General features: G+C 40.9%; 2 protein-coding genes and 1 pseudogene across 4 annotated transcripts; 2 read left to right on the forward strand and 1 right to left on the reverse strand.

The window, feature by feature from the left end:
• Positions 1-72: 72 nt before the first annotated feature.
• LOC115744669 lies at positions 73-806 on the forward strand. Its single transcript, XM_048283840.1, has one exon. It carries the CDS (start codon positions 209-211, stop codon positions 587-589), a length of 381 nt encoding a protein of 126 aa, XP_048139797.1. The 5' UTR covers positions 73-208; the 3' UTR covers positions 590-806.
• A 3,032-nt stretch (positions 807-3,838) lies between these two features.
• LOC115744667 (probable prolyl 4-hydroxylase 10) lies at positions 3,839-7,789 on the forward strand. 3 transcript variants are annotated; one of them, XM_030679967.2, is made up of 8 exons: positions 3,839-4,242; positions 4,349-4,433; positions 5,074-5,171; positions 5,291-5,388; positions 6,144-6,273; positions 6,380-6,567; positions 6,795-6,883; positions 7,453-7,789. In XM_030679967.2, exons 1-7 carry the CDS (start codon positions 4,028-4,030, stop codon positions 6,866-6,868), a joined length of 888 nt encoding a protein of 295 aa, XP_030535827.1. In that variant the 5' UTR covers positions 3,839-4,027; the 3' UTR covers positions 6,869-6,883; positions 7,453-7,789. The 3 variants fall into 3 exon arrangements, with proteins under 3 accessions (XP_030535827.1, XP_048139796.1, XP_030535828.1); XM_048283839.1 differs by having other exon boundaries at positions 7,494-7,789; XM_030679968.2 differs by having other exon boundaries at positions 3,840-4,242; positions 7,531-7,789.
• Positions 7,790-7,852: 63 nt separating this feature from the next.
• Positions 7,853-17,696, reverse strand: LOC115744680 (annotated as a pseudogene).
• Between the last annotated feature and the right edge of the window lie 890 nt (positions 17,697-18,586).

Consider the following 18,586-nt stretch of genomic DNA (forward strand, 5'->3'; position numbering starts at 1 on the left):
TTCTCATTATTACATGGTTGCGACGGTGTCGTACGATGAACGATTTATTGAATTTTTGTCTGGTATGAACAGGACGGCCCGAACGACTTTACGCGCCGAAGACGAAAAGGCAATTCGATCGCCCCGTCGTTTCCCCGAAGTCAACAAAGACACCGTTCTTGTTCATCTTCTTCTTCTTCGCAATCAGCCTTCATCATTATCGTCTTCAATGGCGTCGATCTACGCCTGCAAGGAATGCGGGGCCAACCTCAACCTCAGCACCCTCCACCTCTATCCGCCGGACTTCTACTTCGAGGCCGGGAACAAGGACTCCCTCTCCTTCTCCTCCGTCGACGCCTCCAAGTTCCGATTCGAGAAGGAGGACAAGATCAGGCCCTTCTTCGAGACCCTCAACTACTGGGGCATCCAGCGGAAGCGGACCAAGATCATCTGCAACTCCTGCGGCCGCGTCGTCGGCCACGTCTACGACGACGGCCCTCCGATGACGGACAGTCCCGGGCAGTTCCACATGGGCCCGAGCCAGGTGATCCCTCGGGCTCCGAGGTACAGGTTTAAGAACAAGACTCTACACGTGACTTCTGAGACTTGAGAGGGTTTCCAGTGTTCTTTTTGGGTGAACTGTTAGGGCTTCAATATTTTCGTTGTTGGGGGAATTGGTATACGTTGGCGTTGGTATAGTATGGATTGGCTGGTTGTGCTATACGGATTGTGATACTCTCAGAGAAGTGCTATGTGTAAAACAGAGTACCCGCTTCGCTGTTGTTCTATACTTGCTCAATAAAATCATGAACTGAGTTGATGGTCCAGTGCAATTCTATCCACTTTTGCTTCACCAGGGAACGGTTTAGGTTCTTATCTTGACATCAGGAAGCACGGTCGGCTGAAATGTATGCTTTTTAATTCGGTGGAGTTTCGCTATCTGATTTCCACGTTTGCTTTACCTCGGATCGGTTTTAGATTCTTATCTTGCAGTTGGGAAGCATGGTGGGCTGAAATGTATGCTTTGTAATTCGTATAATCCCATATGTTCTACCTGTGATGTAAATCCATTCTAAGGATAGTTTGGAGGTTGGGATAATGTTTGTCCCTCATTTCTCTATACAAGATTGTACATTGTTTGATTTCTGTGGGAGGTCTTTGGAGCAAGGGGCCTTTTAATGAATACAACCATCTTATAGATTGACTATGAGAAATAAGATCACATAGAACTGAAGGAAAACAAGCCCTGTATTCTGTTGCAATTCGGAAAACTCATGAAACGAATGGAAGTCCTCCATGATCTTTTTATCCTTCTATATATGTAGATAGATTTCTAGATGGGATCTGATAATTTTGCATCTTGTGCTTGACTTGTTCTAGGAGCGCTCAGGTGCTTGACGACAAGGTACTTGGAATCTTCAAATCGCGTTTCTTTTTCCTTATTCCTTTCACCTGTTTTTTCTGTTGATATCATTTTTTATGTGAGCCAACTTATTGGAAAAGGCCCAGCTGCTGCTCTTGTTAAATTGCCCAATCCCATTATGCAGTGATCATCATGTTTTTTCCTACAATGCTGTCTGTGTTTAACCTCAATACTGTTCCATTGTTGTCGTTGGTCTTCTCTTAAATACTACTCATCACTGATGCATCATCTTGCTTCACCGTACGTATTCCTTGCAAAGATCTATGAATGCCAATGAAGTTACTCCAGTGAAGCTTTGTCAAATACTACTCAATACTAAGCAAATGACAGTGCTGTGAAATGGTAACTTATTAATCTTCAATTCCTGTCAAACTTCTCGTGCTGTCTACAGCATGTCTATGTCAACGGCTTTTGCGCAAAGGTAAGCAGTCTGTGTGTCTTGTCCATTTGATCTCCTCCCTATCTTGCATTTAACCCTTATAGACTGTAACAAAGACTAAGGATGTACAATCAGTACTTTTCTCTAACTTGAGTCACATGAATGTAATTACAAGTCTCTTTGCTCCCTGAGCTGCTGTTGCATCACCATTGCCTTCTGATTTCCGTAAAAACTTATGGTATGTTAATAGAAGGTTTAGCAATTAGAATCGATCAGACGGCCCTATTACTAACAACTTCCCAGAGAAAAAGATTCAATTGTTGGCTTTGAGAAATCTGCTTGGCGGTGGACCTACTGGGGTGACAGTGAAAGGTCTCGGGCTCATTAAAAGTTCTGCACAGACGGAACGTTTATTATGAGTGCTTGGCGTTTGGTCCGGCACTTCAAGACTTAAAGTACACTTGCTATTCTCGGCCTAATTCCCTTTAAAAAAAAATCTAATTTTAGGTCTAGTTTTAAGTCTGTCCCTAACTTTTTTTTTGGTCAAGAAAATATTTTGAACTTTAGGTCCAGTCCAAATACCGCCATGAATTTTTCTTTAGCTAAAAAAAACTCAAACTTTCGATCCAGTCTCAAATTTATCCCAATTTATTTTTGTTTTGAGAGAAAATCACTTGTTTTTACTCTAGTCTCAAATCTACCCCCCATCCGAAAATCGCCATCAATCCTTTTTAATTTTCATATGCTTGATGGTTTCATATTGGAGATAATTTTTCATATCACCTTACTGATGTGGATTTGTTATAGGTATGAAAATATCACGTCAAAATTGGGACATGACCATGGGGTGGATTTGAGAATAGATTTGAAAGTTGGTAGTCCTTTAAGACAAAATAAAATTCGAGGTAGCTTGCGGACTGGGACTTAAATTTTGTGGTTTATTGAAAAAAATCGCTTGGGACGGATTTGAAACTGGACCTAAAGCTCAAGATTCTTTCCGAGACAAAAAGGAGTTCAGAGCATAACTGAGATAAGACCTAAAGTTTGGGGTTTTCAAGAGAATTAGGCCTATTATCGTCAAAGAAACTGGCTTATTTGTCATCCTTTCTCAGATGAGCAACGAGCAGGGAACTATATTTTCATGTTTTTGGTGCTTTTGGTTGATCATATCATGAAAAGGAGCAAACATCTCCGTCTGGAAACTGTTCTGGGCGATGAAACATGTCATGGCATGAAGCTCACTGGAGAAGAATACCAGGGTGGAACTCAACTCAAGAGAATTCCAGCAAATGTTTAGATCATGTGAACTTCCTTTCCTTTGAATTTTGCATGACTGGTCAATAAACTCTCTTGAACTTCCTCGCCTTACTCTGTGTAATTGTTGACTTTTTTCTTACCTCTCTCTTTTCTGTTTCTGAGTTAGGCGGGCGTAGAAGTAGGTTTGGGATGATATGAAGATTATTATTGTTGAATTTTTCTTACCTTTCTCCTTTCCTTTTTTTTTTTTTTTTCCCTTTTTGTTTTCGAGTTAGGCAGGCGTAGAAGTAGATTGGGGATGAGACGATAGCAATCAAGTACCCAAAACCTATTGATATGGGCTTATCAAGAATAGAATTGTCCCTATGAATGCACCACCGTTGAAGCTGATGCGAATTTGGAGGTGCACGATCTTTATACACGAGATTTGAGGATCCGCGTCGGCATAAAAATGCAAAATCATGAAGAAAAAATGGACAACTGCAAGCCCTTCTATGCAAATCTAGAAAATCACAAATTTTCACGACAGAGTGTTTCGAAAAAATGAAAAGAAAATGAGAATGTTGTGCAAATCGATCATCGATCCAAAAAGAAAAGACAAAGTAACTCTGGTAATCTACAAGATTACTGAATATATAATCTAGGCAAGTGGGTATCGTATTGAATTAATCTACGCAATTAAAGACTAAATCCTAATAGTCAATCACATATTGATGATTTTTCCAAATATAAAAGTAAGTATAGCACGACCGTCTCTTCCAGTGACATGGAAACATTAAAACAAACGTTGTACGCGTAGAAAAAGCTTCAAACTTCAACGAGTTGCCTGCCATGCCGGTGCCACCTCTCGGCGCATCGCTACAATTAAAAACTTTCAGCTAAAAACCGCGAATTCGAGTCTTCGATTCCCAGATCTCGCTCCATTTCTCTCTTTCTCCACTCTCCCCCACCGGAACCGAACTTGGCATTCACGCGAAAATCGACTTCAGATGGCGAAGCAGAGGACCTCCCGGTTCCCAGCGCGCAAGTCGTCGGCGTCGGCGGCGGCGTCGTCCTCGACCCTGATCCTCACGCTGCTCGTCATGTTCTCCTTCGTCGTGCTGATCCTCCTCGCCCTCGGGATTCTTTCGATGCCCGGCAGCTCCTCCGGCGACAGGCCGAAGGCGAACGATCTGGCCTCCATCGTGAGGAATACTGTTGATAGGTGGGTGGCATTTGTTGATATCTCACTGTGATTTGGTTTCGGTTGCGTTGTGATGTGTGGCGGAATGTGGTTTGAGTGGGGTCGATTTGTTTCTGTGGCGCTGCAGGAGTAAGGAGGATGAAGGTCGAGGAGAGCAGTGGGTGGAGGTCATATCGTGGGAGCCTAGAGCTTTCGTGTATCACAACTTTTTGGTGAGTCTTTGTTTATCTAGTTGCTGTTGGAAAGGTCTCTGTTCTTCTTCTTGAGGGGTCTATGATTGCAATTTGGATCGTTGGGATATGCATCAACATGAGAGTTTCAATGGCTTAATGAAGGCTAGATGTTTATGCTGATGCTGTTGTATAAGAAGCTATTAGTAACTATGGTAGAATTAATTTTTTAGCTGAAAGTGTCTTTTTGTAGGATGTCGTTTAGGTGAAATATGCATTGGCATAATCGTTGTATGGTTTCTTGAATCTGTTGATTGCTTTGAGCAATCATGGATGCTTGGCGACGGAGTTCTATGCAATTCTTAAAAATTCTCTTTCACTAGTTCAGGGGAATACTAAAAGGGCACTGTCTTCCCAGGGAAAAAGACAAGAAGGACAAATATATTAGACAAAAGTTAGAGTTCTTGTTCATGAGTCATTCGACCCGTGATTCAGTTCTTTCCCCATTTTATGCTCCGGGTTTTGGTGCACTTAAATGATCAATTCAAATACCTTATTCCTCAATTTCCACCAAAAACTGCCTTCATGTGCTTAAATTGGCAGTAAATTGCCATTTTTATTGAGGTCTATAGCTGGCAAGTCCATTTGCACATCATGACTTTACACCCTTTGCTGTTTGCAGTCCAAGGAAGAATGTGAGTACCTCATTGAACTTGCAACGCCTCATATGCAGAAGTCAACTGTGGTCGATAGTGAAACTGGCAAGAGTAAAGATAGCAGGTATGGACCCAAAATTTTCCATCTCCAATGGTGCACGAAAGAAATTTGATTATTCAAGTACTGCGAGTGTGAATTATTAGCTATACTCAATCATAAGAAGCTCCAACTTCCTCATATAGGGTACGTACAAGTTCCGGAACATTTCTGGCAAGAGGACGTGATAAAACAATTAGAGACATTGAGAAAAGAATTGCAGATTTCACCTTCATTCCTGTAGGTAAGAGGCCGAGCTGCATTAAGGTTTTGCACTGGTGGATATCCATTTCAACAATTTTCTCTGCTGCTGTTACCAAGTTTCGAAGTGTTATTTTTTACCTGTTCTGTTGTCGCTTCTTCCTTGCTTTCCTGTTTCTAACTTCAAAGATATGCTTTTGTGGAACCACAGGAATAATTTAGTACAGTAAGCTCATGTATTTAGGTACAAGTAAAAAATAAAGCTCCTGTATTTTGGTAATTATCCCAAGAATTACAGATGTGGAGAGGAATATGTCTATCTGATTGAAGGATCAGACTAATTCCGGGTGGTTACCAACATTGGGTGTTTCTTTCAAAAACCATAAATGAAAAAGAAAAAAAAATATGAAGAAGAATTAAGATAGCACTTGTATGTTGTATGTACGTGTATATAGAACCTTGTAGAATAGGTGAGATTTGCATGAGAGTTTAGGTTCGATTTAGAATAAGTTCTCAGCCGTGTTAGAGCATTGTTTTACTGTTTTAGAGGATTTTGCACTTGTGAAATATTATGAGGTAGCTGTTGTATGTGTACAGAGAGCTACGTGTGGAGAAATTTTTAGACTAAATGGTTTGAACCTACTAATTCATTTGTTTTACAGTTACCAAGGAGATCTATTGATCATTTTCATGAAGAGACGATATTATAACATTCCTTTTTGTTGCTCTATGCTTCCTTAAATATCTTCTGGATATATCTAGATTTAGACTTAATCATTTGACAATTCCAAAATCCAGAGCATGGAGAAGGACTTCAAATGCTGCACTATGAAGTTGGGCAGAAGTATGAGCCACACTTTGATTACTTCCTTGATGAATATAATACCAAGAATGGTGGTCAGCGCATCGCTACACTGCTCATGTACCTGTAAGTAGATTGTTTGCATCTACTCTATCGTTGATCCCTGGAACTTCCTGGCTGTCTAGGTCAGTATGTCATTATCCTATACTTTTCTGTTTGCTCTATGGTACAGTTCAGATGTCGAGGAAGGAGGTGAGACAGTCTTTCCTGCTGCCAAAGGGAATATTAGTGCTGTTCCTTGGTGGAATGAGCTATCTGAATGTGGGAAGGGGGGTTTATCTGTTAAACCGAAGATGGGGGATGCCTTGCTCTTCTGGAGCATGAGACCTGATGCCACATTGGATGAATCTAGTTTGCACGGTCAGTTGTAACTCTTGCTGATTAGGTTGTAAGAATGAATTCATCACCAATGATGAGAATGCTAGCACTAGAAGAAGGGCTCTTTTCGTTGACTTTTGCATGCATCTAATAAAAATCTAAAAGCTGGAACGCATGAGTTTATTTTCCTGATGTTATTTTTTATTTTTTTTTAAAACCTGGCACCATCGAATGCTGAATGAGAGAAGCTCTTGTCCCTTTGCTTTCAGGTGGTTGCCCTGTGATTAAGGGTAATAAGTGGTCATCTACCAAATGGATGCGGGTCCATGAGTACAAAGTCTGAATAATCATACGGAAGGTGAGTTTTCTGCTTATCACAAATGCACCTTTTAATTAACATTGTTACATTCTGACCAATAAAAATTAAATAAAATAACATTGTTACATGAGCACATTGCCCAGCAGAAAAGAACTGGTGAAAGCAAAAGCATCTAGGTCCTTTTCCAATGTATCTTGACAAACGGCAGTCATTAAGATGTTTCCTTTGTTTCACTGCATTCTGTGCACTTGAATCTGTCTCATTTCAAGATTTGCGGGTGTTTGGTAAATTCTTGGCTTAGCTGATTGGACAAGTGTTCGACCTTGACTTTTGGAACCGTCAGGCTTAATATTGGCCAGGCATGTGAAAAGAAGTTTCTGATACAGAATGTTCTTTGGTCGATTTCCTTTTTCATTCTCTATGAAGAAGACTGAAAACTGATCATTTTGGGAAGCAGATGATTGAATTCCGTCCAATGCTTCCTCCGGTTTCTTAGCATTTTAAAGATACCCTGATGATGGCATCTTGTTTGTGTCATATTGTTATTTATGCTTTCACCTACAGAAGGGACTACTTGTGGTCCTTAATGCATTGTCCTTTGCTCGTAGGTTCTAATGAAGTTTCTTGAAGTGATGCTGTTATCATACAGGAAAGTCTAAGATGAATCATAATTCCTTGCGTTTCAGATCCACTCATAGTCCTGTGCGAGCAGATCAATCCTCCATGTTGTACATCTTGGGTCATTGCTTTTGTGCTGACTGCGAGTACTTACTGTTGTTGAAACTTGAGATAGAGCTGTAGAAAAGACAAAGCAGGAAGATATATATATATATATTTTTTTTTTGTTAAGAATTTTCCCTTTAGAAGGAACTGTAGTTCTTGAGATGCTGACGAGAATGATCGAGATGCCAAATTCGAGGTTATATATTCTTTCTTTTATTGGTATTTATGAGCACCTGTGTCAACTTTACTCAGTTTGATGGCATCAACCTTATTTTTGACTTGGACATGGAATACTCAAATTGTCCTAACTTTAATCGTGTCTGATCCCATAAACATGTACCAATTTGCATATGCCTGTGTGTGTGAATACTTGCTGTTCTGTTAAATCACCCGAATTTGACTTGCTTCCCGTGGAGCCGTGAATAGCATTAACAAGCACAAGAAACTCTTTCATGATTGTCTCTCTCCTTTGGCTAAACATCACTTCCAGGTTTAGTTCACGATCTATGGATGTTCATTCCATAACTACACACATCGTGCTCATTTCCTAAGTCTAATACACACACGTTGAATTTCCTGTTTCCGTAACCCGGGCAATCACTCGTTGTGCTTATCCTTGACTAAGGTCCGGATGACATACTGCATGATACCGCTGTGATCAAAATAAGCCAGTTCCACCTGCACTAGCCAAGGGTGGATTCAACATACATAGGATATAGAGTAAGTAAAGATGAATGGCTGAAGTGTAATCTGAGAAATCCAGCTACCTCTGTGTCGAAGCGCAATGTACACGTGAATGACTTGCCGTTGTCTGTCACTACTTTCACATCTTGATCGGGTTTCAATCTACTCACTTTGTTCGGAAGGTCGATCCTGTATCTTTCGTGGCCATTCAGCCCAAGAGTCTCGGCATCCTCTCCAGGTTCGAAACAGAGCGGGATAATCCCCATTCCGACTAGATTACTGCGGTGAGTTTGCTCGAAGCTCTTTGCTATGACCGCTTTCACCCCCCTAAAGTTTTGGTTGTTGCAAGGGTATGAGTGGAACAGCAAAAACATATGATCAGGAGAGAAAAAAAGAGTCCTCCGAAAATAGGCATACCAGTAACATCGGACCCTTGGCTGCTCCGTCCTGGGAACTCCCTATGCCGTACTCAGAACCAGCCAAAACAATAGTGTCTTGGCCCTCATTCCTGTATCTCTGAGAAAGTAAGGAACAAATACAAAGTGATTCTGTCAAAAAGAGCAGTTAACAGCTCAGAATGTAGTTATACTCATTAACAATGTTGATTCGGCTCGACTTAGAACAGACAAATAGCATCCTCAAATGTATAACAATGCACCTAAGTGTTTGAGGAAGGTTTTGGAGACTTTCTTAGTCGACTGATTTTGACAAGTCCCAGGTAATAAAGCATTTATCAGTTCAAGCTGCAGAAGTTCATAGATTCATGCGAGTGAAAAGTTACCATAGCAGCATCGAACACGCGCATCTTTTCCCCACTGGGGATGTGGATCGTCCTAGGCCCGACTTCTCCATCCAGGAGCTTGTTGACAATTCGGATGTTGGCGAAAGTGCCCCTCACCATCACCTCGTAATTGCCACGGCGACTCCCATAAGAGTTGAAGTCTCTCCTATCAACCCCGTGTTCCACCATGTACTTAGCAGCAGGACTGTCTTTGTGGATGCTACTGGATGGCGATATGTGGCCAGTCGTGATGCTGTCTCCAAGAAAGAGCAAGCAATATGCGTCCTTCATGCTGCGCGGGCCCGGAGGTGTCATCGTTATATCATTGAAGAAAGGTGGCTTAAGAATGTAAGTCGAGGCCGGGTCCCATGCATAAAGAATTCCAGAAGGCACATGTAATCCATTCCACAGAGGATTTCCTTCAGTTATTGCATCATATGTGGCCCTGAACATATCCGGAAGCACATTTGACTGCACGGCCTGCAATATAGCATAATCGAAGAGATAGAAGAGCTAATATATTAAGTTACTCCTTATATTGACAATCCTGGAGGAAAGAGTAAGTCACACTTCACAATTTTTAATCAGGCCAGTTGCTCACATTTGCTATTTCTTCGTTTGTCGACCAAATGGCCTTCAAAATTACACTTCTTCCCGTCTTTTCCGTGCCCAAGGGGTTCTGTCTTAAGATCAATGCCAACCTGCCAAACAAAAATTATCTTCAGGATACAATGGCCGGTTAGCCACTGGATTGTCAAGTGCGGCAGACCATGTGCCTAACGTGACACTGCTTTTGTTTTTATCACAGTGGGTGAATCAAAGTATTGGCCTAGTCGGCATGGCCAGCAGCAACCACTCTTATAGAGTGGTAAGACTGGGCTAAAAGTGTCATTAACACACTCTTCATCTAACCATAGCGGAAAAAAAAGGAATGGAACAAACAAAATACATACAGTGCCGGAGAGAGCATAGGCAACCACAAGGGGGGGAGAAGCCAGATAATTAGCCCGCGTAAGGGGATGCACGCGGCCCTTGAAATTCCTGTTGCCAGAGAGTACAGCTGCTTCTACAATATCTGATGATTGAAAGAGCAACAACTGGCTCTCTTCAGAAGGATTTCCTAAGACATACATGGTGAAGAAATAGTTGAAACCAAGAGAAGGAATGAGCAGAGAGTTCACCGTTATCAGTGATAGCGGAAGCAACAGCCTTGTGGAGATCTCCTGAGTTCCCAATGCATGTAGTGCACCCGTAGCCGACTGTGTGAAAGCCCAACTGATTTAAGTACTTCTGCAAGCCACTGTGGCACGGAGCCTAGTGCCTTTAGTCAAGTGTGTATATAATAACTGAGGATCTTGGGAGACAATTAGCAGATTGAAGTATACGCACCTCTTTTTCAGATATTTGGTTACAACTCCCGAACCAGGAGCAAGACTTGTCTTAATCCACGGTTTAACCTGCCAGAAGATTCTAATTAGAAAACCAACTGATTTTTCTTAATTCTGTGAGCAAATGGTATATCATAGTAACCTTCTACATGTAAAATCACTCGAGGACCTACATAAGACAGGCAATTTCCTCTTCCAAAAATTTTTAAAGAAAAGTATCAGCTAGATGAGAGCACCATCTAACCTCTAATCCTAATTCACAGGCCTTCTTAGCGAGCAAAGCTGCCCCAAGCATTACGCAAGGATTTGAGGTATTAGTGCAACTGGTAATAGCTGCTATGACAACATCACCATGCCTAAGCTTTTCTCAAGTCCCATTGAATGTGAACTCTGTAACCTTGCTCTGGGATTCCACTGGTATCGCAAATCCCTGAAAGATGTACCGTGAAGTCGGCCAGCTCCTTGAGATGAAATGAAATATGAATGACCAAAGCATATTTCCAATATTTGAAATATCAATATTCGACATCACAGAATTCTTCCCAAAGAGGAATTTGCTGCTGCCTGATGGTGACGTTCATAAAAAATCTGAGAGGCCTTAGTACCATTGAACATGCTAATTATGTGGTATAGCGGATAATAACCAAAGATTGGTATAAGAGCATGAAAAAGAGTACCTTAAATCCTACTTTATTGTTCAAGGATGCACGCCAGTCCGCCTTCATTTCTTTCAAGAGAACTCAGTCATGTGGCCTGAAACAACCTAATCCTCACAAGAAGAGACAAAAATATGAAATATGCACGTATCCATTTCATGAACATTCAGAGGATTGTACCTCTTTGGCCCTGAGACAGAGGGTTCGACATCTTTAAGATCGAGCTCTAGATAAGAGGAGAAAACTTTCTCTGCCGGAGGCTTTGTTTATACAGAACTCCAGTCAGAAATAGCCAATATAGACTAGTGTGGCACAATGAAATCGGATAAAAAGCTTTCTCGTTATCTCACCATAGTCCACAAACATGTTATTAGCCCGCAGATAAGACTCTATCATGGAAACCTACACAATAAGCTCAGATGTCTCAATGAGGAAATACGGCTAAAGCTTCTGACACGGTAGTTTGGAAATGACATACAGTTTCATCGCTCCTTCCAATCAACTTGAGGTACTGTAGAGTGACATGATCCACTGGAAAGAATCCCATGGTCGCGCCATGCTCGGGAGACATGTTAGCTATCATGGCCCGATCTGCTCACGATAGTTTACTCATGCCTTATCCTGTACAGTGGAGTGGCACTGATATTATTATAATGGAAGAATGTAAACATACCTAGAAAGGAAAAATCACACATCTTTGTATTAGATATCTAAATTTTATACCATAGAACTCAACAAATTTTCCAACAACACTGTGCTTCCGCAGCCTTTGCGTTACTGTCAACACCAAGTCAGTGGCTGTCACACCTCCTCGCAGTTCTCCCAATAATCTAAATCCAACCACCCCGGGAAGAAGCATACTCATTGGCTGCATATGCAATAGGCTGAGGTGGTTCAAGTAAAACTAGTTGTGGCAATTACTAGTTAACTACTGTGACAGTAGACATTTCAGCAAAAATCATCAACTTAGTGCGACCAATTGCATCTTTTAAGGATGTAAAAATAAACCTAAGAGAGCGGTGCAGGACTCTTTACCTGTCCAAGCATTGCAGCTTCAGCTTCTATTCCCCCAACTCCCCAGCCAGCAACTCCCAACCCGTCTATCATAGTCGTATGGGAATCGGTACCGATGACACTATCTGGGTATAGAACGCCAGTGGTATTAAACACAACTCTGCCAAGGTGTTCCAAATTAACCTACAGATCAGATTTAGCAAAGTCAATGTTTGTCTAGACGAAGTAAATGCTAGAGAAGGAGTAGATTAAATTGAGTCTCTAAGGACTAGTTTGCCCAACATAGTACACGGTTCTTGTTGGTATAGCACACGATAAATTCTACACGGTTCTTGTTGGTATAGCACATGATAAATTCTTTCTTTCGGGCTCCTACAAAATTCATGCACTATCTTGTAACACCTGGTGGACAATCCCGCCTCCAGGTGGAAGAACAAGCATTTTATGGAACGCTATGGCTCCCCACTTGAGAAAACCGAATCTTTCTTTGTTACGTTCAAACTCGAGTTCCATATTCGCCTGCACTGCATTTTCTGACCTTACCACATCAGCTTGAACTGAGTGGTCAATAACAAGATCTACCAGAACCTGCATAACATAAACTGTGCATCAGCTCTCTAAGTATCTACATGAAGACTCGAAGAGCTTGTCCTCTACATGTCCTGTTATTTAAATCATTTCATCGTTCCCTTTTGGCTTGTTGGTTTGAAGGCGAAACAAAACACTGGTCTAGCGCGTGCACACATTGCTAACCATCGGATTGATTTTTTCTGGGTCTCCTCCGAGGTTCTTGACAGCATCGCACATGCAAGCCAGATCAACAAGAGCAGGCACTCCTGTAAAATCCTGAGGAAAAAGATAACGGCCATCATAAAATGGGGTAACTAAAAGGTCCCGGGCATTTTTAAATTTGTGAACAATGTTCACCTGAAGCAATACTCTAGCTGGCATGAAGGGAATTTCAACCCGCTTTGAAGAAGTGTTCTCCCAATCAATGATTTTCTCAACATCCTGACATTTGATCTGAAACTCATCACAGTTTCTGATTGCCGATTCAAGGAGGACCTTAATAGATATTGGAAGCCTATCTGCATCGTCAAAACTAACTCTCTGTCAGCACCTAACCTAGCATACATCAGTCTTCGTTCTCAAAGGTACTATTTCAGAATTTCGAAACTGTACAAAGCCCAAAAAGGAGATAACTTCAGGAGTCAGAATTTCCCTCGGTTCTCATCTATTTAAGTGTGCTAATCAACAGAGCTAAGCAGATAATTCTGTACGCGAGATATGCATTGACACTTACACACGATAAAGAGTTTTTACAATGACAAGGTGAGTGATCAACCGAAATCTGCAGCAGCCGGCCTGCTTGGCCTACCTTTCACGTAGCTCGATTCCTCATCATTTGTTGTAATAAATCAAATTTCTTACGTAAAGAACGAAAAGGCAAGACTCGGGCCGTGATCGATAATAACAATGCCCGACAAGAATGACAGAAAATTGTTGCTCCTGCTTCCTTATGACAGAAAAGTTGAAAGACTGTCATTTTGATCTTTCATACAAACATCGATACTACACAAATCATCAGCAGCTAAAACATGCATAAAACAGAAGAAAAAGTGGGGACTTGACCGATTCGAGGGTCGTCGAGAGCTGGCAAAGCGTAGTACTTGCCAAACTCGCCACCGCCGGGCTTCTCAAGCGTCCTCAACATGCTTTTATCGAATGGATTCTCACTCCCTGCATCAACAAATACAGAGGGGCCAAAAGCAAATAAATGAAAGAACTCGTTAATCACACAAAGGAACGTGCTTAATCCGTCTCAAGAACTCGACAGAAAACAGTCGAAACGCATGTCGGGTCGCATTTCTCAGAGATTACCCATGATCGAATTTGACACACCAGCTGGGTCTGCGAGAGAGAGAGAGAGGTTGAAGCTGGGTGAGTTCAAAGTCGTGTTTCAGATGAAGCGGCGAGTTCTTGTCGTGATGTCCATTGAAGGCGCAGTGAAAGCGGGGAGTGACTTGTTGAGTTCTTACTCGAGGATCTTCCTGAGCGAGACACGAAGCGGAACAGAGTACTCTGCTCTTTGGCGTCTCCTCCTTAATCGTGTATTTCCAACATCTGCGGTTACAAACATTTCCTGCATGCAAATCCCACGCACATATTCCTGGTAAACATCTCCTGAAGACAGACACCACTTAGTTTTTGAAACATACCTCCTTTTTTTTTTTTTCCTTTTCTGTTCTGTTTTTGGCTGTTTTATTGGAGCAAAAACACTACGTCAATGGCCCTAAAACACATTCATAAATTAAGATATTTAGAGCCCGTTTACAGTTGTTCTATTGCATCTTTCGTTTGCTTTTAAGAAGTAAAACGTGTAATCTTTTTCATTTTCTCCTCAATGTTTAGAATGTTATTTATATTTCAAAAAGTACATAAGCTTCACATAGATTTTTGGAGAAAGTATAAAAAAAAAAGTTCTAAACGTATTGCATTTGTAACAAAATTTGTCTTAAACCTTTTCTCGATGCCAATTCAATCCTAAACCTTTTGCATTTGTGTTAATTGAATCCATCCATCTAATTTTGGCCGGAAATTCAATCCTAAAAATGTGTCCACGTCGGCGTAAGTCATGGAATGACTAGCATCCACGTAAGTGGTTTTCCATCAAAATTAGCTGAATGAACTCGGTTGGCACAAATACAAAAGGTTTAGGACTGAATTGGCATCAATGTGATAGATTTAGAACTTTTTTTATACTTATCCCTAAATTAATGTGCCAACATTATATATAGTAAAAATTACGGGTATTTTGGGAAAAAATAAAAGTAGAAAATGTCGAGCTGCAAAATAATAAACGAAATTAAAAAATAAAAAGTAAAAGTCATTGCAAACAAACCTATGACTAATTAGCTGGCAAACAGTGATTATTGTACAAAAAAAAAAAAAGCAATTTGACATCTATTAGCATGATTCAGCGACTCTCCCTCTTTTGTCTTATTTATTTATTTTAAATTTGAAAAATAAATTACGTTAACCTCTTATCTCGGTAATCACCATCCAATACATCTTCGATCTCGTATGCTGCATAAATTATCACTTACCCCGTGGGTATTGCATCGCATTTACATCGCATGTTCATCCCAGTAAAATGTTTTGAGTTACTACGAATAAAAAGTTCGAAAAATCACTTAGGACACGTGCCTTATAGTTAGAGAAAAGCCTACACACAGTAAATCCATTGCGATACTCGTGCGCGGAGGAAATCCAAAGGTTTGAAATGTTTGATTCTTTTGCCCATCCTTTTCTATTTGCTTAGTTCTTTTTGGGCATGAAATTACCAAAAGGAAGTTGTTGGAAGTTCTGTCAACCTCAGCAGCAAAGTCCATATTGACGTGCAACAGCTTGATCTTCACCGATACGTAAAACCAGCAGGCAGCAAGAAGGATGAAATGTTTCCCGACCAAAGATGACGGAAAATAAAAACCGAAGAGGAAGGTATAGAACTAAAACCTCCAATCGAGCAAACCGGGGTCGTGCTCTAAATGGCCTCGACCCGACTCCCCGACTGTATCGCGCACATGCACGGCGGCAATGGCGGAAGGGACGAACCAACCCTTTTAAAACCATGTACGATGGAAACAAAGACGCCTAGCTTGTTCGCCAGGGCCACACCGTTAACCCCCATGGCTATGATTTGAAGCAAGTCGTTATAAGGGAAAGAGGACGGGACCCAATTTGTAAGCCAAGTACATTCTTGACTCTCAATCAACGTGGTATTTGTCATTCTCTTGGTACTAGCTCTTCTTGGCTATTTAACTTGCACAACTGTAACCTTTCAAGGTTGGCATGATCTGTTGGGTGCGTCGGCAGATTTTTTTTCAACTTAAGTATAGACGGTTGCTAGTTATTTTTTCTTTTTCTTTTTTTTTCGGTCGAAATCGAAGGTTGCTAGTTCAAATCTATCAAGTCGTATGTAAATTATTTTGGGTCGAAATTATCGTTACAAGCTTGTGTTTAATCAGTTCGTAAGAGTTGGAAAATGTTTCATTAAACTTTAAATAGCCGGGTATCTAAGGTTGTGCTATAGTTACGAACAAAACGGATGTTCCTTTTACTTTGTAAATAAGAAAAAGTTGCCTTGATGGCCGAACATGACCGCCGTTGCCGTGAAAAGACTCCTCATGTTGATGTAGATAATGGCAATCCTCTATTTCTTGTCCGGGCATCCGATGTGATACTTATTTGCGGCGTAAGAATTGAGGTTTGTTGTTCAAGAGCTATGCGGATGTAGTTTGCAAAATCTCATTGAAGCATGATCGATTTTTTCCGATTTCACTGCCCGCGTTGCGGCTGCACTACCAACGGCTAATCATAAAAGAAAGAGATATGTTCACTAGAAGTCCTAAAAGTTGTTGTGAAAGTGCAATTGAGTCCTAAAACTTGCAAAAGATGCAATCGAGTCCAAAAATTTGTCAAATTGATTTAATCGAGTACTTTCATTAACACCGTCAACTTATTTAACGGAAAGTGATGATGTGGCATTTTAAAATTAATTTTTCTCTCATATGTGGCATTTTTTTTTATTATTTTCCTTTCAAATTTCATTTTAAATTAATTTAAAAAATCAAGAAAAGGCTAAAAAATTAATTTTAAAAAGCAAAAACTAAAAAGAAAAAGGAGGATGAAGAGCAGCTGGGCAGGGCCTGGCCGGTGAGGCTAGGCTGCTGTCACCGCCCGCCGCCGGCCCTGGCCGAGGGTGGCCAGCCGTGGCCAGCCCCAGGCGAGTTTGAAAGAGATGATCAGATGTGAAGAAGGGCGTCAAATTTCACATGCTTGCTGCAGCACATCTAACTGCAACTGTGAGTTTCAATGGCTTAATGAAGGTTAGATGTATATGCCGATGCTGTTGTATAAGAAGCAATCAGTAACTCCTGTGGGATCAATTTTTTAGCTGAATTGTAGCATGTCGTTTAGATGAAGTATGCACTGGCATAATCGTTGCATGGTTTCTTGAATCTCTTGATTGTTGTGAGCAATTGTGGATGCATCGTCGCTGTGAGAAATCGTGGATGCATCTTGACGGAATGCTATGCGATTCTTAAAAATTTCTGTTTCACTAGTTCAGTGGAATATTAGAAGGACACTACTTTCTTAGGAAAAAAAAGACAATAGGGACAAATGTTTTAGACAGAACATAGGAGTTCTTGTTCATGAGTCATTTGACCCATGATTCCGCTCTTTCCCATTTTATGCTCCGAGTTTTGGTGCACTTGATGCCTTCTTCTGCATTTTCCACCGCAAATCTGCCTTCATGTGTTTAAATATTGGTAGTAGATTGTCGTTTCCGTTGAGGTCTATGACTGGCAAGCCCATTTGCACATCATGACCCTACACCCTTTGCCTGTTTCCAGTCTAAGGAAGAATGTGAATACCTCATCGAACTTGCAACGCCTCATACGCAGAAGTCAACTGTTAGATAGTGAAAATGGCAAAAGTAGTGATAGCAGGTGTGGACCCGAAATTTCCATCTTCAATGGTGCATGAACGAAATTTGAATCCCCCTGTACCGTGAGTTTGAATTATTAGCTGGACTTAACCATAAGAAGCTCCTACGTCATCATATAGAGTTCCGGAACATTTCTGGGGAGAGGACGTGATAAAATAATTGGAGACATTGAGAGAAGAATTGCAGATTTCACCTTCATACCCAGAGGCAAGAGGCCGAGCTGCATTAAGGTTTTGCATTGGTGGATAACCATTTTAACATTTTTCTCGGCTGCCGTTACCAAGTTCGAGAGTGTTATTTTTTACCTGTTCTGTTGTCACTTCTTCCTTGCTTTCCTGTTTCTAGCTTCATAAAGATATGCTTTTGTGGAACCACAGGAGTAATTAGTACATTAAGCTCCTGTATTTAGGTACTGGCCAAAAACAAAGCCCCTGTATTTTGGTAATTATCCCAAGAATTACAGATGTGGAGAGTAATATGTTTATCTAATTGAAGGATCAGACGAGTTCTGGACGTTTACCAACATTTGAGAGTGCTGTATGTACGTGTCTATAGAACCCTGTAGAATAGATGAGTTTTGCATGAGAGTTTAGATTTGATTCAGCATAAGTTCTCAGCCTTGTTAGAGCAATGTTTTACAGTTTTAGAGGATTTTGCACTTGTGAAATATTATGAGGTAGCTGTTGTATGTGTACATAGAGAGCTACTTGTCGAGAAATTTTGAGACTAAACGGTTTGAACGTAATAATTCATTTGTTTTACAGTTACCAAAGAGATCAGTTGATATTTTTCATGAAGTAGATGCTACTATAACCTTCCTTTTTGTCACTCTATGCCTCCTTGAATATCTTCTGGACTTTAACTAGATTTAAGCCCTAACCATTTGACAATTCGAAATTTCAGAGCAAGGAGAAGGACTTCAAATTTTGCACTATAAAGTTGGGCAGAAGTGTGAGCCACGCTTTGATTACTTCCTTGATGAAT

This window comes from Rhodamnia argentea, chromosome 8 (assembly GCF_020921035.1).
Source record: "Rhodamnia argentea isolate NSW1041297 chromosome 8, ASM2092103v1, whole genome shotgun sequence".
Lineage (NCBI taxonomy): Eukaryota > Viridiplantae > Streptophyta > Magnoliopsida > Myrtales > Myrtaceae > Rhodamnia > Rhodamnia argentea.